This window comes from Heteronotia binoei, chromosome 5 (assembly GCF_032191835.1).
Source record: "Heteronotia binoei isolate CCM8104 ecotype False Entrance Well chromosome 5, APGP_CSIRO_Hbin_v1, whole genome shotgun sequence".
In the NCBI taxonomy this organism is placed as follows: domain Eukaryota; kingdom Metazoa; phylum Chordata; class Lepidosauria; order Squamata; family Gekkonidae; genus Heteronotia; species Heteronotia binoei.
The window spans coordinates 49224835-49246545 of NC_083227.1; the positions used below are offsets into that span (position 1 = coordinate 49224835).

A 21711-nucleotide genomic window follows, 5' to 3' on the forward strand; every position below is an offset into this window, starting at 1 on the left:
CAAAAGCCTGGTGGAAAATCTCTGCCTTACAGGCCCTGCAGAATTGCATAAAGTCCAGCAGAGAGTTTCACCAGGTTGAGGCCAGAACTGGCCACATAGGTACGTTGGTCCCTGACTGCTCAAGGCCTTGTAGGTCAATACCAAAAACTTAAACTTGACTCAGTGCTCCCCTGGGAGCCAGTGTAAATGGTGCAGCACAGGTTGTATATGTGCCATCCATGGCATTCCTGTCAGGACTTGCACTGCTGCATTCCGGACCAGTTGGAGCTTCTGGGTCAGTCTCCAAGGTAGGCTGGTATAGAATGAGTTACAGTAGTCTAGCCTGGAAGTGACTGTTGTATGGTTTACCACGGCTAGGTCAGGACGTGACAGGAAAGGGGCCAATTGCCGGGCTTGGCACAGATGAAAGAATGTCAAGACTTGGGCCTGAACTGCTCTGGTGTCAGCAGTTCCTCATCAACAGTGGCAATGTATGCCCCAATCCCGAAGCCCCCACCCCACCCCCAAAACCTCCATCTTGGCTGGATTCAGTTTCAGCCATCCAACCACAGCCTCCAGACTCATGGCCAGATTTTGTGGGGGTGGTATCCGGGTAGCCATCCAGTAACAATTACAGCTGGGTGTCATCAGTGTATTGATTGAACCCAAGCCCAACCCCCCACACCAGCTGGTGAGGGGGGTGCAATGTTAAACAACATTGGGGAGAGAAGTGCCCCCTGAGGGACCCCACATATTAAGGGGTGTCTAGAGGATGCATACTCTCCTAGCACAATCCTCTATCCCCAGCCTTGGAGAAAGAAGGCAACCCATTGAAGGGCTAGCCCCCAAACTCCTATCTCAGCTGCCGCTTGACAGCAGTTTCTGCCACCATCTAAGAAGAAGGGAAAATATTTTGGGAATCCTTTGGATGGGTAATATTGGGGATGAAGGGGGCAAGCCTGCTTTTCCAGTTCATGTGCTGTTAGCCAGAGATTCCTTGTTATGCTACTGTGGGGTCATTAAAGAAAACTTACTTGGAAATGTTAATCCTTCAGCAGCAGTTATGACTTCTCATTTCCTTTGGAGGTTATTGTTGAACAGCCTCCCTCTTGTAAGAAAACATTGCTACTGCTAGCCGATGTTTTAAAACCAGCTATGCTTTTTTAACGCAGATAAAAGGACCAAATCCAGATCAACAGCATGTTTCACTGTGTTTTTTGTTTTTATCACAGCCCTGAAATAGCCAACAAAACTGCACACATAGAATTCAATTACATTTTGACCCATTACATTATTTATTCGAGACACTTTGTCTGCCTTTTGGATTATTGTCCTATCAGAACTGAAATGGTTATTTTGTCAGATACAAAGAGGGGGGATGCAATGACCAGTGCAATCTAACATTGAAAATGAATAATGCCCACAGACTTGTTTCTTTATAATTGCTCATACAATCTGCACTTCAGCAGACAGTAATCGTGCTGGAGTTTTGTGGGCATGAGCTCATAGTCCATTTAAAATTTGAATAATATTTCTATGTGGTACAGTGGTAGCCAAACATCGCCATATACTGTACAAGGCTTGAATCTAGGGTTGTCACTGGCACATGCAAATGTGGGGAGATTTTTGACATGCTGCCTGGAGAAGATGGAGTTTCAGGGGCAGGCAACATTTACTTCAAAGCTCTAAGAATATCCCCATTCTCTGTGGTAAAGACCATAGAGACTATGGAAATTCTTAGAGTGATAAAGAGGATTTGGCATTGCTTCAGGGCAGAGGTATGAAGTATGCACCAACCTTTCCATGCACCCATCTCAAAATTGTGCAGCATTTGCTGGGCCATTGCTGGTAGTCCGTCTCATCCATTTTGATTTGGGTGACACAAATTTTATAGCACAATTGCAGAAAGTAGAGGTTATCAGATTTCTAGATCTTCCAAACCACGTACTATCTTTAACTATTTAGATCTTCCAGGCCACAAACTGTCTTTAAAAGGTTGTGCTTTGTGTTTTGGGTGGAAAAAATGGGGTGGTAGAATACATGCCACTATATTATGGTTACTTTTGCTGCCTTTCTATTATGCCCTTTCTTTTCATGTTTTTAGACAATTCAACACTTTGCACAGTGAAAGCTGTTATCTTTCATGCAAGTCTATCCTGAGGATAGTGAATGAACTGAGAAAACAGAAAATGTATGTGATGTCTTGAAATTCAAATTAGTTACATTGAACTGATGGCCTTCTGAGGTCTCAGCCACAAAACTAGAGATGTAGGTAATATTAAAATATATTTCGCTCATTCTGTGTAAAAGAGAATTTTGACAGCCTTTGAAATCACTCTTTTAGGAAAAGGCTAGAGCCTCCCCTGCCTCCAGGAGTTTATAAAGGGTTTAACTAAGGGCACAACTAGATGATACAACAACCCTGGGAAGCACCTAAGGACACTAATGCCTTTTTACCTCGGGATTTCTGTTGGTTTAAACATGACATGGAGCCCAGTTCTACTCAGGACTATAGTGCTCAGGAGAGGTTTCCGTCTCACTCACTCCCTTGCAATATTTTTCAAAACCCCAAATACCCCAGGCAGATGGACTCTTGAAAAACTCCATGGGAGGGAAGGAGCCCCATGGGTCCTCATGTTTGGATCCCTGTGGTATATTTATTGCATACGTATATGTAGTGGGGTTGCCAGCCTCCAGGTGGGGCCTGATGATCTCCCGCTTTTACAACTGATCTCCAGCTGAGAGATCAGCTCCCCTGGAGAAAATGGCTGCTTTGAAGGGTGGGCTCTATGGAATTGTACCATGCTGAGGCCCCTCCCCTCCTCAAAACCCTCTCCTGGATCCACCCTTAAAGTCTCCAGGTATTTTCCAATACAGACCTGGCAACCCTATATGGAACCGTCTGCTCCTCATATCTAAGTGATTTAGTTTGGTCCTATTGTGTGGTGCTCTTGTTTCAGTGTCCTATTCTGTATGCTAGCTGAAGTGGTTGGTTTTTGGAGTTGTCTCCTTGCAAATAAAGGAGCCCAGTGGCACAGAGTGTTAAAGCTGCAGTATTGCAGTCCTAAGCTCTGCTCATGATCTGAGTTCGATCCCCGGTGGAAGCTGGGTTTTCAGGTAGCCGGCTCGAGGTTGACTCAGCCTTCCATCCTTCCAAGGTCAGTAAAATGAGTATCCAGCTTGGTGGGGGCAAAGTGTAGATGACTGGGGAAGGCAATGGCAAACCATCCCGTAAAAAGTCTGCTGTGAAAACACTGTGAAAGCAACTTCACCCCAGAGTCAGAAACAACTGGTGCTTGCACAGGGGGCCTTTCCTTTTCCTTTCCCTTTCCTTGCAAATAAACTTTCGGTATTGTGAGCCAGCTTGTCTCTGCTGAATAAACCTGAGCATGAGTGCCTGAGCAAGTACCTTAACCTGGGAACCCACAGCCAAAGGGGGACATTACAGTCCTGGTAGTTGTGTTCTGAGCGTTCTATGACATGTCACTGAAGTCTTGGAGTGGCTACCTTCTAGTAAACATTTTTCCTCTTTTTGACATTTTAGGAAAAGGTGTGTCCTTCAAAGAAAAGCTGAGCAAGACTTGGCATTTAATAAGAATAAAGAATTCAAAGAAACCTGAGCATTTTCCCCTGAACAGGAAAACAAGTCTGGTTGGCTGCTGTGACTCCCGGGTGCTCGTGAAACTCTTTGCCTCCTTCCTAAATGCTAGAGTGTTGAGTTTTGAAAGCACTTGCAGCATCTTGGAATATGCTGTGAACTGGTTTTCCTCAAAAAGCCAATATTCTTTGTGGGCTTGGCATACACAATAATATTTGTTTCTTGGCAGGAAAGTCTCTCTGTGTCTGCAAAGCACTAGAACTATGCATTGGGAAGGTTTAAGTATATCCAACAATTGGTCTAGAAAAAGATGAGGCTGTAGCATGCGCTAGTCTTCAGAATTTTGTTTGCTTTATCTCCTGCACTACACCCCCCAGGAGTCAGGGCAGATTTAAAAAAATAATAATAAAAGGTTACTTTTAAAATGAAGCTAAATGAGGCAGGGAAAGATTTTGACCCTCCCACCCAATTTCTGAGTGCTTCCTTTTGTTATGACTGATTTGTGTCTATTTATTCTCTTGAACAGAGGCTGTGCTTTTGACTAGGGCTTTAAAGTATGTTTCAAGGAAGTTAACTGGAAAAAACAAAGCTCTGAAGTCTAGATTCTGTATGGTCAGTTTAATTTCTGTGAGTACCTTTACTCATCAGGCAGTATGGGTTTCAGTTCATGAAAGCATATGACACCATATACCACATTTGTTAAGTCTTTGAAGTACCACAACACTCTCATTTATTTTGTTATTTAAATTTGGATGTTTGTAAGATGTACAAAACCTCTAAAAGCAAAAGAAGTGAAAATGTAAATTTCTAGTGAGAATAACCATGAACTATAATTCACAGCTCTTCTGTGTTTTCAAATAGAAGACTTATTGCAGATTTCTTGTTGGTTTTGAATGATTTATAAGGTTTTACTTGTGGCACGGTGTTGCAATCTATGTTGTCATGGAAATTCTATTGAATTTATAGTTCCATTTATCCAAAACGATTTTCCAGACTTCATTTTATGGTGAATCATATGGTTGTTACTGAGTACAAAGCAATTTTGGGGGAGAAAAGTTTCATATTATGGAAAGCACAAACACTGATGCAGTTAGCTTTATATTATGGAAACAGAAATGAATGCAACGTACAGCTTTTTTAGTACTGAATCCAAGTGTTGAACATTAGCTTTCCTGTGTGTTTTAAGCACTCTATAGCTTTGTATATGGGTTCCACCCTTTCTCTTTGGAGTTTAGGGTTGGATACATGGCTCTCCTGCCTCTATTTTCCCCTCATAACAACCCAGTGTGGTAGCCTAACCTATCTCACAGGGTTGTTCTGAGAGTGTCACTGGACTAAAGTCACCCAGTGAGTTTCATGGTAGGAGGCTGGGTTTGAACTCAGGACTCTCCATTCCTAGTCCACCACTGCAAAACTAAAAGTATTTTAATTAATAAAACAATCGCTCCACTATACTGGCTCTCTGCTTTTGCAAACTCTTGCAAGGGATTATTTGTTTAGATAGTTATACCTCACTTTTCTCCTCAGTGGGGACCCAAAGCAGCTTACTTACAACATCACTCTCCCCTTCCTCCATTTTATCTTTACAGTAGCAACCCTGTGTGGCAGGTTTGGCTAACAGCAGGTGAATTTCTTAAAGTTATCCACCAAGCATCTGTGGCAGAGTGGAAATTTGAACATGGGTCTCTGGGATCCTAGTTTTGACATTTTTATCACACTGTTTCTAATGATGTTTTTCACTATGTGAATATCAGGGTAGCATAGGAGAGTGGAATAAACTGGGAATGTGTAGTTTGACATGTCTCCATCCACCTACATGCCAGCAGCAGTTTGACTAAATATACCATTTCAATAAAATTGGCCCTGAGCACCTGTGTTGTCCTGTTGTTAATAGGGGTGTGCAAAAAAAAAAATTGGAAATAATCAGATTCAGAAATATACGGGGCCAAAATATTCGGAATACCATATATTTCTGAATACCAGTAATCAGAATAGCCGTATATACGGGAGATAGACTGCTATTTCCGAATATACGGCCTATTATGCCTTATGGGCCATTGAAATCAATGGCAAAATAGGGTATATTGGAAGCCGCTTGGAGGGGAGGGGGTTTGAGGGAGAGCCCCCAAATTTGCAGGGGACCTGCAGAGGACTCTCCCCTATGAACCCCCTAAGTCCCAAAAAGATTGGGCCAGGGGGTCCCTGTCTTTGGGCTCCCCAAAAGTCTCGTTGCCACCAATGCTGGGGAAAGCCCAATTAGCCACTTCCTCCACTATAATTGCTGTGGGGAAAGTGGCTCTGGCCAGAGGGGGTGGCCTAGTAGTCATGCTGTCTTTTATTAGAAACCTAAAAAAAAATTTAAATTGCTCCTATCTGGCCTAGTTGAATTTTGAAAAAAGATAAAGCCCTAAACTGGATTAATTTTTTTTTTATATTTCACAAAACACAATCCCTAAAAACACCCTTATTAGTGGGGCAGCCTGTTTAGTGGCCCTAGCCAAACCAAAAGCACCCTCAGACTCCAAAAATAACTCTATAAAAACATGAAAGTGATCCACCCCACACAGCCCACACACCAACCCCCTCAAACAAACCAGAGGTCATTAAAAAACCCCCAAAATGTGACAGAAAGAAACTTAACTTTTAACCCCCCCCCCCCCCAAAAAAAAAACCCAGAACCAGGAAAAGGGACAACAGGACAGGAAGCATGCAAAACCAACAGCAACAGATCCAAACAAATCCAACTGAGAAAAAGCCAACAAACTCAATTGTTAAAAAGTGACCTTTTTAACAATAAAAATTAGGCCAAACAGCCCCTCCCAAAAGAACCAGAAGAGAAAGGGAACAACAGCAGCACAACACAGCAGCAACAAATCAAACACAGAATCCTTTTAAAACAGTAAAAAAACAGGAACTTTACCAACCCCTCCCCCCCAAAAAACCTTCACCCTAACCCCAAGAAATCCAAGCCACCCAAATCAGGAAAAGTAAAAGGACCCTGCACTTTTAAAAATCCTCTCACTAAAGTAAGATATAGGCAAATTGGCAACCCCCCCCCCCACCCAGGCCTCCACCCCCAGCAGAACCCCCTAGCCCAAAATAAGCTACCCAGTACCCACCCACCCAAATCTGGATAAGTAAAGGGACTCTGAGTCTTAAAAAGTCCTTTTACTTTTATCCTAACTAAAATAAAAACAAGAACCCCAAGACTGTCTTCCCTTAGATGTCTTCTCTTCTCCAGGCAGGTCAGGAAAGGCTGAGAGAGAGCAGCAGCAGCTAAGGCCAAGGGCCAGTGCAGCACAATCTCTCTCTCACACCAACACAGCAGCAATGGAATGGAGTCCAGCCAGGCAGACTCCTTAAAAAGGTTCTCTGGTCCTACACAGAATAGTTTCAAAAAATACCACTGCTCTGTGATTGGCCAGAGCACAGTGTTTACTTGGATACCCAAGTAAACAAAATAACAACAATGTTGCTGATGGCTGGGGGATTAGCCCAGCCATCAACTACACAACAGCCCTGCAAAGCATGCATTTGCAATGCATTTTGGAAATGCATGCTTTGGATTGGCTGCTGGGGCTCCCCTTCCCCTCCCTCCCTGATCCCAGGAAGGCTATGGGAGAGGCAGGAAAAGGCTTCCAAAGGCGGGAAAGGAGGCAAACAGCTTCCCTGAGGCTGCAGAAGTTCCTTTCCCGCCTTTTCTATGAACTTCCGTATACTTCTGAATATTGATTTGGAAGTATGCTTGTAAATTGGATTCGGAAGTATACGACGCCATATACTTCCGAATCGGGGTATTTGGAGGGCTATTCGGTTCAGCCGAACCGAATGCACACCCCTAGTTGTTAACCCTGGTTTATTACACTGTGAATCATAAGGCGACTGAACCAAAGACAACTGAACCATACAATTAACCAAGCCTTCTGCATGTATTGGTGAAATTATGAATATGTAAAGCTGCATTATATCTCAGCAGACCTTGGTCCATCTAGTTCATTAATATCTGCTCCAATAGACAGCAGCTCCAAGATTTCAGATAAGGTCTTTCTCAGCCTCCTGGCTGAGGTCTGTTGTAACTGAAGATGCCTGGGATTGAACATGTAACCTTATGCATACTAAACTAAACAGGTGGCCTAGGGTTGCCAGGTCTGACTCAAGAAATATCTGGGGGTGGAGCCAGGCACAAGGTTGTGACAAGCACAATTGAATGCTGAAGGCAGTTCTGGCCATCACATTTAAAGGGACATCTTACCTTTTAAATGCCTTCCTTCCATTGGAAATCATGGAGGACAAGGGAACCTTCTTTTGGGGCTATAAAACTGGAACCCCTGGTGTAGTTTTTTTAAAACTTGGGGAGGGATTTGAGGAGAGGCACCAGATACTATGCTATAAATTTGGTTTCCATATGACAGGCTAGTTGAAGCTGGCAATTTTGACATTTTCCTACCATTTGTTTTGAACTTCCCAGTGCCTTCGAGAAAGATAAGGGTTCTGCCCAAGATGTGGGAAAGAAACCCTTTCCTTATTTCTTTTTGTTTACATTTAAAGGAATCATTACAAAGTAGCACATTTATGTTTTCACTTAGATAATGAAAGATTTTGTTTTTCCTGAATTTAGGACTGTATCACTCACAATACAGATAATGCTCCATCCAATTCAGAGTTAAGCTCTGAAATCAGCATGCCTAACTCCATATGGTATTGTGACCCAAAAGACCAAGAACTCTAATTCAGCCAGCCATTTTGAGTGTTGTTTTTTTGCTCCCTTAAATTCATTTTTGGAAATGGTTGCAAAGTCATGTTGGCATTTTTATTTGTTTGTTTGTTCCCCCAGCTACAAGTAATCAAATGCACTGCGATAAAACTCTGAATTCCCTAACTATTTTGCCATGCTTAAAACTTCGCAAAGAAATTAGTTACATGGATAGGGAGGCTTTGCATGCAATTTGGTTCCGAGTAAGAGATTTCACATCCAGCTGGAAATGGCGGCTGAGAATAATTCCTTCTCACACTGCAGCCGAGAGAGGTAATAATAATTAAAGATTAGCCTGTTCAATAGTTAGCTCCACTGAATCAAAGCAAATCATTCTGAGTATTTTCTTAACTTTTTCTGTACTTGGATTCTTTAGCCCCATATTCTCCCCCTGCCCCCAAAATATTCTGGCTCTCTAACAGCCAACTTAACTGTTTTCTGTGCAGTCTAGTTCTTCTATGCATTGGAAAATCCACTGTTCTAAAATCTAAATTCTATGAGACTTCTTGGAACATAGGGAAGGTAAATTAAATTGCTCCTTCTTGGTCCCTCAAACACTCTGGAATTCCTGATTCCGCAAGGATATTTTTGTTCATGCTAAATAAGAAACATTTGATGGTAGGAAACCAAGCACAAACATAATACCTTTTTGCTTTACTACTTCTTGAAGCAGTATGATTCTTCTGGGCAACCTTAATGGGTTGTTTCCTTGTGAGGAGAGAATAGACGATAACATAGGAGATCTTTGTAGTATGTTCTTTATACATGTGTAATTAAAGTGGGTAGGCAGACATTCTGAGTTTTGGCACATCAGTCCCCCCCCCCAAAAAAAGGGGTTGCCAGGTCCTGCCTTTATGCCGGTGGGGGAATTTGGGAGGTGTTCTTGGAGGGGGCAAGGACATCATGTGACATGCCCAGTGCAGCGACATTATGCAGAAGTGATGTCTTCATGTTGGGGCATCTGTGGCAAAATTTCCCTTAAACCATATAGTTTTGCCTAAAAAGCAGAGTGTTACTGGGCTTTGTCCCAGACTTGATGATATGTCTTCATTGTGGTGTCATTGTGTCTCCCCAAGCTGGTCAGTTCACTGATGGTGGGCAGAAGCCCCAAAAAGCAGGGGATCCCTCACCCAAGCCTGGGGAATAAGAACGCTACCCTAAAACTTCTCACTATGGGACAGCCACTTGTGAATGAGGAGCTAGGCTTCAATCTTCAATCATGACCCCCATGTTTCTGTTTTCTGGGTTATGTCGCCTTGAGCTCAGCAGGGGTCCGCAGATCGTCTCTCCAGCGGCTCCTCTGAATCAGGTGGTTGGAGACTCTGAAGGGGTTTTCTTTCAGCATGGGACTTTTGCAAGAAGCGGGGGGCATAGTGGCAGCTGTTCCTGTCTTTCTTGTTTGCCCCGAAGCTTCACCACCATGATAGCTAACACAGCAGAAAGAGGTGAACGCCCGACTGCTTGCTCTCCTTTCTCTCAATAAGCTTCTGATGTATTGCTTTCCTACCTCAAGCATGACAATTCTACTTGGCAAGTAAGTGTGCTTTCAATATCACTGGCTAATGGGTCGTTTAACATAACAACAAACGGGTCAGTTCAAAGGAAGGGAAAGAAGTGGATTCCACCCCCACTTTCCCTGTGAATGAGGCTTCAAAAAGTTAAAAGCACAACTTTGAGCTTTGGCAACAATGTGAATTAGACTGAATACAGATACCTAAATCGACCCGGATTATAATTGGATATGTGTTTAAAAAGCTATTATCTGACTGCAGTATGGTCTGAACAAAAACGAGATATATTCTAGAGAGATTTGTCTTTGTCGTCTGATTACAACTGAAATGATAACATCCAAAATCACAGCTGGAGGAGATTTGGAGAGGCAGACTGAGTTACTATTCAACTTGGATTAATAGACTGAGATTAATAGATTAATAGACAGAAAAATGGCATTACCAAGCGAAATGTTTTATATTACGTAGCATAATTTCTCTGAAGCAGGATCTTGGTTCATTAACAGAGTTGATTAAAAAACAAACGGGAGCTTTCATGCTGAAAACTAGTGAAATCTCAAATCTACATGAGTAGTGTTAAAGAGATTCTGGTGACATTTGTGGAATTGGAAAGGGAGAGTGATCCCTGGGAAACGGACAAAAGAAAACCAGAATGGAACCTTATGCCGCAGTTTAAAAGAAAGACTGGAAATCGAGACTGATTGAAGTTTTTTCGAGAGGAACAAATGGCATGGAATCCTTCCTACTTTTACCGAGAGGAATGACTGCATTAAGGAGAGAGAAGGTGCACCTCAGCCAAAAAATCAAGATGTGGAAATTTTTCAGGAAGAAGGGTTTTTAAATTGTCTCTCTGTGTGGGTAGTCGGATATGGAACTCTCAATAAGAACTGATATGCGATCTTAAAAGACTAAGTGAGATTTTTGGGTTATATTAAGCTGTTTCTTCTAGAGTAATATGGATATAAGAGCTAAAGGATTAAAAAAGAACTTTATGTAAATAAATAGTTAACTTGGATTAACTTTTAAAAAGGTAGACAACATAATTATCTTGTAATTTGGTAGATTTGCTCTTAGCAGATAAAGATATTTGTTTTTTAGGCTCATTTTAATGACGACATTGTTAAACTAATAAGCTAGTCTATATTTTCAACATGGTTGAGTTAAGCAGCAAAAAATCAAGACGTGGAAATCTTTCAGGAAGAAGGGTCTTTGAACTGTTGTTCCCTATGTGGGTAATTAGATATGGAATTTTTTATAAGAACTGATATGTGATTTTTAAAAGGTCAAGTGAGATCTTAAGGATTGAAAAGTTTGGCAAAAATGTTATATAAATAAATAGTTAATTTGGATCAGTTGTTAAGAAGGCAGACAGCACTATTATTTAGTAATCTGGTAGATCTGCTCTTAGTATGTTTGTTTGGAGAAACTGTCTATACTGAGACAGATAAACTTTTATGTCTTATCTTTAGTTTATTTTTATTTTTCTCCCTATGTTCTATGACATTTTTAATCAGTTTTTTTCTCTTTCTTTCTGTTTGAATTCAGTTAACTTGAAGGATAAATATATTTGTTTCATATGCTTATTCTAATGATGATATTGTTAAACTAACAAGTTAGTCTGTGCTTTCAATAGGGTTAAGCTTAGCCAGCCAGTTCTGTGTTAAGACGGCTCTGACTCTTTTATACTTATATGTGCTGAAGAATTGTTTAGACTTGTATTTTAAGTAATAGTTTAGTAAAAAATCTATAACGAAAGATAAATATGGTAAAATATATGGGGAGCACCGCATACTTGCAGGTAGAAAGAATTGGGTATTTTACTTGGAGGCGAAATTGTAACTGACATATTTGCATTTCTCTTTGTTTCTGTTTTTCCCACTTTGTATCCACCCCTTTCTTTCTTTAATGTATCTACGCTTGTGCCTTTTCTCTTTGTAGTTAAAATCAATAAAAATTATAAAATCCATGGCTCCCATGTTTCTGATCAGTGGTAAAAATTAATTTTGCTGGGCTGGGGCCATAAATAGTAGAAACCCCCAAAGATATCCAGTATAGTATTGTGGTTAGAGTGTCAGATTGTGATCCAGCAAACCTGGGTTTAAGTCTCTACTCAGCCGTATGAGGTTCACTTGGTGACTCTGGGCCAAATCTTCTGCTGGCTATGGTATCTATAAAACTCTCATTTTCAAATGAATCAGTTTTCTTCTTGACAGCTTTCTTCATCGTATTGCATAGTAGAGCACACAAAAAATCCTAACTTCCTATGTGTGTATCTCTATTCTAGTGGGATCCAAGGTGGCAAGGACTAGTTAGATACTGGCAGATTTGGTGGACAGCTCATTGACATTATCAACCCCTTTTCATTCAAAGCATGGATAACTCGATCTGCCTTGGATAGCCAAGGCTAGCCCAGATTCACCAGAGCTTGGAAACTAAGCAGATTTGTCTCACACTATTATTTGGCTGAGAGACCAGCAAGGAATACCAGAATCATGACATGGAAGCAGGCAATGGCAAAACATCTCTGTATGCCTCTTGCCTGGAAAACCTCACGGGGTAGTCATAAGTCATATGTGACTTGACAGCCGGCACTTTCTACTACCACCATCACATGAATGACCAAAGGGGGGCATAATAGAAACCTTTGCTTAGAAAGGGGATCACACAATAAAATTCATCAGCAGTAGGATAAAGCCAATCAAATGGAATTACTGTTTCACAGAACTCTTAGTTAACATACAGAATTCCCTACCATGGGATATAGTGGTGACCTCAAGTTTAGATTTTTTTTAAAAAAAATGTGGATAAACCTATTTGTGACTGTAAAACATGATGCAATGGTCAGAGACAGTATGCCTTTGAATACTATATGTTGTGTACATACAGTAAGGTAAGATCTGCTACCAATGCGCTGCTTGTAGGCTTCCAAGAGGCATCTGGTTGGCCACTGCTAGAGACAGAATATTGGATTTTATTAGATTCTTGGTCTGATCCAGTAGGACTCTTCTTACTTTCTTATGCTTTGGGAGGATGTACTAGTGGATATCCTTGTTTGGCCACTGCTCAGAAAGCCATACGGTCCAAAATATGGGAGATATAAATTTTAAAACACTGGATCTGTGTCCATGTCTATTGTGACAAAACCCTTCACATTTACCCAAAACTGTATTGCAAAAATTAATTTGATTAAATTTTTATAGATGAAGATGTTCCAAAATTTATTTAGCACCCTAGATAAAAATACTAAGTCTGTTTGATGTGGCCTTCCAGCATAGTATGCTATGATGGTAAAATATTAAGATGCTTATTTATGAAATGTTGGGTTTTAGGTTTCTGCAAAAGAGATGTAAGATCTCTTTTCTTTGTTTTTTTTTTCTTTACTTTTCTTTGGTTTTTTAATCCGGTTTAAGTAAATAGATTTAAGCAATCCTAGCTAAAAAATCCAAATTGTTTTAATTTTAACATCACTGTGTAAACATATCTTGTTGAATTTCATTTATGAATCAAGAGTTATCCAAACCTGGAGGCCATTAGTTTGTAAGACATTGCCAGGGATCTATGAGCTTGGGAATATGAAGACAAAACATTTAAAACGTATTCTCAATCTGTTTACCACAGCTTTGCCAGGCAAATGTACTCTCTGGTAAATTCTCTAGATGTAAAGGAGATGTAAAGATGGCCCAAAACATATCTTGCAGCTAGAATTTTTGGCTATCTAGCAGTTTCTTGTTAGTGCTGTTTTCCAAATTGTGATTATTGTTGTTTTCATTGTCAGAATTATGGATATTTCTCATCTTCATGATTGTAGACTGGCATGGGACCCAATGCAGGGCTGGTTAACATTAGACAGGTTTTTAAAAATAAAATGTAAATCCATTAAATGCATTGCTTTTGAGATTTGAAATATTAGGATTGTCCTGAAAAAGTATTTTAACAGTCCTAGAAACGTCCTTGCAAATGGATACTGTGACCTAGAGACTTTGAAGTTACATGAACCCATCTCTTATTTGACCCTTTTCATATGACAAATGTGTAGAATCGGCAGAGTGGGAAATCACACAGCACATTCTCTGGCTCTTTTAGATATATGCTCTTTTCAGAAGGTCTGGTCACACAAAGGTCAGATGGCAGAGCCAATAGGTGTAATGCTTTTCCGCTATCCACACACTGATCCTTTGCGTTCCTTGTATGAAAAAGGCTGCTAATGGGAATATTCTAATGATGAGTCAAGACAGAAATCAGCATTGGGAAAGGTTGCAAACTCCATACTTCTTCCTTTTCGTGCATTTCAAAAGTTACCATCAAGGATGCATAGCAGTCTTCAAAGAAGTCATAAAGTGTGTGAGCTAAGTGATTTCAGTCTGCCACACAAAGAATAAAACCCCAAAGCCTGACTCATGTCCAAATCCTGAGACCTAGTAAACCTAGTTCTTTCTGAGGAAGGCTTTTGGAGGGTTTTGTTCTTACAAATGGAGGGGTGTCTGTCTCACATTTGAAAAGCAAATGCTTTTCTGCCCAAGGAACATCGATTCAGGTACAACTTATAATAGAAAGAATGTTTTAATTAGGTGAGAGGGTAGAGTTGCCAACCTCCAGGTGGGACCTAGAGATCTCCTACTTTTACAACTGATTTCCAGCTGGCAGAGATCAGCTCCCCTGGAGAAGGGGGGACTCTATGGCAATGTACCATGCTGAGGTACATGCAGAGTTGCCAACCTCCAGGTGGGACCTAGAGATCTCCTACTTTTACAACTGATCTCCAGCTGGCAGAGATCAGCTCCCCTGCTTTGAAGGGGGGACTCTATGGCAATGTACCATGCTGAGGTCCCTTCCCTCCCCAAACCCCACCCTCTCTTAGTTCCATCCCCAAAGCCTCCAGGTATTTTCCAACACAGATCTGGCAACCCTGTGAGATGGAACTGTAATACCTAAATATGAAAGAACTTTTTTGTCTTAAGGGCCTTTACCACTGAAAGGAAGGAGTAATTCCCATTTCTATTGATTCTCAAACCAGGGTCCATCAACCAACCCACGCTATCAGTTTACTTAGGGAGGGACGGTGGCTCAGTGGTAGAGCATCTGCTTGGTAAGCAGAAGGTCCCAGGTTCAATCCCTGGCATCTCCAAAAAAGGGTCCAGGCAAATAGGTGTGAAAAACCTCAGCTTGAGACCCTGGAGAACCGCTGCCAGTCTGAGTAGACAATACTGACTTTGATGGACCAAGGGTCTGATTCAGTATAAGGCAGCTTCATATGTCCATATGTACTTCAGGGCTTTTTTTTGTAGAAAAATCCCAGCAGGAACTAATTTGCATATTAAGCCACACCCCTTGATGCCAAGCCAGTCAGAACTGCGTTCCTGCTCAAAAAAGCCCTTGTTTACTGTGTTTTCATGGCATGGCCAGCATAGTTCCTCTTTTTGAAAAATATCAGTAATGATTATGTAGTCTCTCTGTTCAGAGTGCTGGAAAAAGTAGCCTCCCCTGTGAATAGAGGAATGATATTGAACTGCAGGTGCTGCCAGCACTCCAAGGATTTGTAAATGTAGGAACAGTTGATGCACAGGTGTTGGTTATACAGCACAGAAGGCCATCTGCATGTTGCTGCCAGTGTGCGTGGCCCTAATTTGCAGTGCATTTCTGTTAATAAATTAGGATGGCTCCTGCAGGAAAGCAGATGGAGTTAAACAGTTCCTTGATAGCTTTCATATTTGTGAAGCAATACATCACAATAGCTCAGTGATATGGTTTCCCAACAGCTATGGTGCATGGCTGCTTTTTTGCCCATATATGCCATCGTTATTCTCTGATTGTGGCTCTTTTTTGTAGGCAATCAAAGGGACTGAAATAAGAAATGTGATGTTAAACTGCTTCTGGAGACTTGATAATTAGATGTTTGTGATCCTTGTGTTCGCTGTGGTATTTCAGGTGCACAGTAATTTTTAAAAAGGTAAAAGTATCAAATTGCCTTCTGATAGTCCTGAACTTTATTTTGATAGTTTAAATTTTTTTTTATATATAGGTCTGCTACACTAACAGCCCAGGCCAAAGAATCTAACAAGGCCCATCTTTTGCAGAGGCCCTGCTCTGAGGGTCCCCATTTTATCAGGGCAAAATGAGTGGAGATTAGTGATGGGTGTGACAATCAAAGTCATGTACACCATCCAGGAATGCTCCTACTTACCAATCACCACTTGGTAGTAAACCAACCAATCAGAAAATGCAGGGGAGATCAGTAGTGGAAGCAGACAGTTAAACTGCCAGATAGGGCAGGGGGTGGGGGTGGGAAGAGAGAGTAAAATAGAATTCAGAAATTGGGACCTATTTCAAAATTCCTAACGCTAAGGAGGGAATTAGAAGGGATTTTCTTTATGAAGGGAAAGTCATAAACCCATTCTAATAAGTTTCAAGCTCTTAGCTAGGTGCTTTGGCTGAAAACCAGGTCTGAAGGCAACAGTTACTGAATTGTTGAATGAAATGTTTTCTCAACTTGTGTTATACAATTCTTAGGCCAGTATTGGTGAACCACTGGAGAGCTGCTGCCAGTCTGAGAAGACAATACTGACTTTGATGGACCAAAGGTCTGATTCAGTATAAGGCAGCTTCATATGTTCATATGTTCACTAACCTTTTTACTCTCTGACTGAATCAAAATGAAACTTCTTCAGGAATAAGCATGGCTGGCCCTGCCACTAGGCAAACTAGGCATTGCCTAGGGTGAAAGCCTTCTGGGGTTGCTGAATTGGGCACCCCCCCCATGTGACTCAGTGATGTTATCAATGGGGGTAGGGTTGCCAAGTCCAATTCAAGAAATATCTGGGGACTTTGGGGGTGGAGCCAGGAGCAAGGTTGTGACAAGCATAATTGAACTTAAAGGTTATCACATTTAAAGGGACCACACACTTTCCCTCCTTTGGAAATAATGAAGGATAGGGACACCTTCTTTTGGGGCTCATAACATTTGATCCCCTGTTCCAATCTTTTTGATACTTGAAGAGTATTTTAGGGAGAGGCACTGGATGCTATGCTGAAAATGTGGTGCCTCTATCTAAAAAAACAAAGCCCCAGATACCTGTAGATCAATTCTCCATTATACCCTATTGGAATCGGTCTCCATAGGGAATAATGAGTGCCCAACAGACATCCCCCCCCCACTTTCTGATGACCCTGAAGTGGGGGGGAGGGCCTACAAACCAGGGATCCCCTGCCCCTATTGGCAACCCTATTGGACAAGGGTGGCTGTTCATATCCTTCATTACACACGGCCTTACAATCAGGGGACTGGTGAGACTTGGGAATCAAACCCAATTTTTCCCAGATTTGAGTTTGTGCTCCTAGCCCCTACACCAAACTGGCTTTGCATGGGTTTTTTTTGCCAGGCTCTGAACATTTGATTGGATACCAGAGCTTTGCTAAAAGTCCTGTTTCTTTATTTCTCCACATGACATTGTCCTTCTATTTCCCACAGATGCAGATTTATTTCTACAATCCTGATGACTTTGACAGCTTTGGGACAGCTATCCAAGAGAAAAGAATAATAGGCGCCATGGCTGTGTTCTTTCAAGTAAGTTAGACAATGGCCTGAACTCCTTCAGTTAAGAGGAAGCAAAATCTCGTTGTTGTTGTTGTTGATTTTATTTGTACTATTATTGTGATAATTATTCATGGAATTGTTTCTGGCTTAATGGATGCATCTGTTTTCCCATTCGCACCTGTCTAAATGAAGGATATTTCACCTTGTCTGTGGTGTGATTTAAAATGTAAATAAGTGTGTTTAGAAACGTAATGAAAATTTTTGCATGAATTATTCTGATTTTTATAGCTACTTGACTGGTGCACAGATTGGAGAACACATTTATCATAGAACTTACCTTGCTACTGAAGTACGTTGCTCAGGTTCTTGGAATATTAACAGGCCAGTTAGGCTGGAGGAGAACTTTAAATTCAGAAGCATCTTGCCAGCATATCCATCAATACCTTCAGTCAGTTCTCCTGTCCTTCCTTCCTTCCTTCTTTTTCTGTAGCAGCATCTTATTATAAATTGTTGTGGAAACTAAATTTCTCAAGGAAATCAAGTTTTCCAACTCAGTGGATTTATGGAGCCCTCTTTTTTTTATAAACTGCATTTTGCAGGGATGCGAATGTTCCCGTTAGCTCATTTGCAGGTTCAGCACACCTGAGGACTTGCAGTACTTTGCAGGGGCCGCTGCTTATGATGGCTGACAGGTCAAGTCAAATTGAAGTGGTGTTCAGCTTCTTTGTCTCATTATATTGGAGAAATGGTTTTCCTTTTCGGAGTAAAAGGATAAATTGAGGTGAAAGCAATGGTCCAGCCTTATTCCAGTAACCTGTCACAAGTACATACACACAAGCTGAGCCTTGCAGCATAGCAGGTTTCAAATGTTGGGGAAATTGCTAGTCTTTTAGCATTTTTTGTTGTTGTTACATGTCTGTGTGGGCGTGTGTGTAGACTGTACTATCTTAATAGCTAAATGGGGTGGGAAAAATTTATCTCAGTGTAGCAATAAATGCTTACTATATTTCCAGTGCAGTCCTAAACAGAGTTACACCCTCCCAAATTGAAGTCAATGGGCTTAGACACTCTGCCTAGTGTTGCATTATAGAGCAACTCCACTCTGGTCAGATCGAGCAACCATGACAGCCCAAAGCTAATTTTTTTAAAGGTTCTTGGGCTTTGGCAAGAGCTTTCTATCAGTGTGGAAAAGCCAATGAGAGGACATATTTCAATGACTTTATTGTAGACTGGTGCCCCAAACTGGATTGCCCAGGCTAGCCCAGTCTCATCAGATCTTGGAAGCTAAGTAGGGGTTGCCCTGGTCAGTACTTGGATGGGAGACCACCAAGTAAGTCCAGGGTCCCTGTGGAAAGGAAGGCAATGGCAAACCACCTCTGTTAGTCTCTTGCTTTGAAAACCCTACGGGGTCACTGCAAGTTGACTGCAACTTGATGCCATTTTACACACACATTGTGGGCTGTCAAAGCCTGCAGCAGTAGATGGGAAAATATTCACTTTTTTCAAGGGATTTAGAGTGCAGACTTCCCTGGGACTGCAACATTGTTTTTGTTCAGTAATTTTAAAGCAAGGAAATGCTGAGGTTACACATGGACTGCTTTCTGCCTTTTGTCAGGAGAGCAGACCTGACTTTCCAGCTCAAAAATGTGGCTTTAATAATTTTTTTTTAATTCATTTGGACCAGATGCTATTAAAAATAAACCACTTGACATTAAACTGAGCATTTTAACAGCCAGGAAGATAATTGGCCAAATTAATTAGGTCATGGATAGTGAAGGAAAGGTGAAAATATTGTGCTGTGTGAAAGTGGCCTCCACAGTATATACAGTACGTGGGTAGGCATTTATAATGCTGCCAAAGAATAATTTTTATTTAAAGGGAGAGGCAAAGCTTTTTATCAGGTGACTAAGGAATGCACAGCATGAATCACCTGAAGGCAGTACATGCTGTTATCTTTTGCCACACTATCTCCTGCAGTATATGCCATTTATTTTATTACTGGAAGTTTTCCTTTATTTAAAATAAGGAATGTTTCTTCAAAAATACACAGTGGAATAGTGTTTTTATGGTCATTTGTGCATCAAGTTTGATCCCTTAGCTAGGCATGAGTCCACTGGTCTTTGAAGTCCCCTTAATTAATATTTAAATGTCCTCTCATAACCATGAGAATCTGTCTGTATCAAGTGACCGAACCAAGGAGAGTCCTCTCTTCTTTATAATGTTTATAATGTTTGCTTTTCTAACTATAATTTTCCATAATGTAAGGGTTTCTTATGAAATCTGAGGCTTGTGGTTTAATTGTAATGCAAATTTCTAGCACACCACCATTATTTGTGCATTTTTGTGTGAACAATTATATCTAGCACATATGAGATCAGGAGAATGAGTGTGTGTGTGTGTGTGTGTGTGTGTATATATATATATTGTTAAACTAACTCCTGTTTAACTAAAATTATCCTCTGGTTTGCATATGAAGCAGAATGAGAAGAATCTTGAGGTAAAAGAACAGACTATGGCAGGGGTGTCGAACTCATTTGTTATGAGGGCCAGATCTGACATAAATGACACCTTGTTGGGCCGGGCCATGTCGGGTTGGGCTGGGCTGTGTGCGTACGTATGTAAGATTAGGTAGCAGAGATATAGATTTTATAAAGAACACAGACAAACACAAATACATTTTAAAAAAAACCCCTTAAAACATGCTTAAAACATTAGCACTCGTTTGTCTTAAATATGCTTTCTTTGTATTTCTCCCATGGGATCCAGGGAACTAGGCAAAGGAAGCTGTGACTCTTTCCCTCCTTCCCCAGGGGACGGGGGGAGCCTCAGCCAATAGAAGGAAGAGAGGCTTGGCTCAGTAACTCTGCTGTGCAATTGAGAGAGCCTGGCAAAGCAAGCTATTCCTCCCCCCTTCCTCTCCAAGGGAGGAGTCTCAGCCAATGGAGAAAATAGAGGTTTTGCTCTGATGCGCCTTTTCAATTGAGCAAGCCTTGCAAAGCAAGCTGTCATGCAGAAGGAAGCAAGCTATAGGGAGAAGGAAGCAGATGACAGCCAGTTGCTTGGGGGCCTGACAGGAGCCCTCTTGGGGCCTGATTCAGCCTCTGAACTGCAAGTTTGACACCCCTGGACTATGGTTTCAGATTGTAGGTTGGAGACCACATTTTTAAAAGACTACTCTTTTTTTAAAAAAAAGTTCCTGATTTTTAATGCTATAGCAAGTGAAATTTGGGCTGTACCAATGTTCTATCACTTCACCTGCTACAAGTGTAGTAGATCGAGCCTCAACCCTATTTTTGAAGATGGTCAGTGTATTGTACATAGTCTTGGTTCATTAAACCAAACCATTAAGTTCTGTATTTACTCCATGTTTCATAGAAGAAACATATTCAGTAGGCATGCAGAGATGAAGGACAAGACACAGAGGCGGCATCCTGTCCACTAGGCAGACCTAGGTGACTGCCTAGGGCACAGGTCACAGAGCTCTGAATTGGGACCTCTCCCGGGTGATTGATATCGCCGGGGAGGAGAGGCCTCTTGGACCTCAGAAGAGGCCATGTGCTGTCCGCCACTGTCCATCTCCTCCACTGTGCCCACCCCACCATCTGCACCCTTCCACCACCACCCCGGCAAAGCCAGAAGGCAAAGGGGGATGTGGCGGTGTGGCAAGGCTCTGAGCAACGCAGAGAGGCCATGAGCTATCCAGCTGCCATCACTTCACCTTCTGGTTTAGGGGCAATGGCAGCCAGGCAGCACATGGCCTCTCTGTGCTGCTCAGAGCCTTGCTGTGCTACCACACACACCCTCCCTGCCCTCTGCTTTCTTGGCAGGGGTGAGGCCTCGCCTAGGGTACCAGATGCCCTAGGGACGCCCCTGACAAGACATTTATATTATACCCAATGTTGGTTCTGTCCTAAATTGGCTTACCTACTGATTAATTTTGGCTGCCTAACTGAACTCAGTCTTGTTAGATTGTCCCTGAACTTTTCTCTTCATTACACAAGATCAAGTTGTATCACTTTTGAGACCAATTCCGTTCCTGCAACTCTAACACCTTTATCATCCTCTTCCATGGTTAGCATATATACCTTCTTATACAAAAGGGGGCATACTTGATTCTTTTCTTCTTTATTTTATCCTCATGGCAGCCATGGAAGGTAGGTTAGGCTTTAAAGAGATGGTGATGGGGCCAAGGGGTTATATAGTCAGATTCATGACAGTCTGGGGTTCTGAACTCAGACCTCCCCAGTGTTAGTCCGAATTCCTGTGCCATGTTTTCTCTCTATTAGCACTCACTCTAAATAACTGTAATTATTGAAGCAAGTCCCAGCCTGCTGGCATC

The 21711-nt window shown here is 41.6% G+C and overlaps 1 protein-coding gene across 5 annotated transcripts in view; it reads left to right on the forward strand.

Moving 5' to 3' along the window:
* The window catches only part of PTPRG (protein tyrosine phosphatase receptor type G), an 871997-nt gene that overhangs the window by 539147 nt on the left and 311139 nt on the right, over positions 1–21711 (forward strand). For all 5 annotated transcript variants that reach the window (XM_060239418.1, XM_060239420.1, XM_060239419.1 and 2 more), the window contains exon 5: positions 17307–17402. In XM_060239418.1, coding sequence (XP_060095401.1) covers positions 17307–17402 — 96 coding nt within the window. The remainder of the gene's footprint in view (positions 1–17306; positions 17403–21711) is intronic.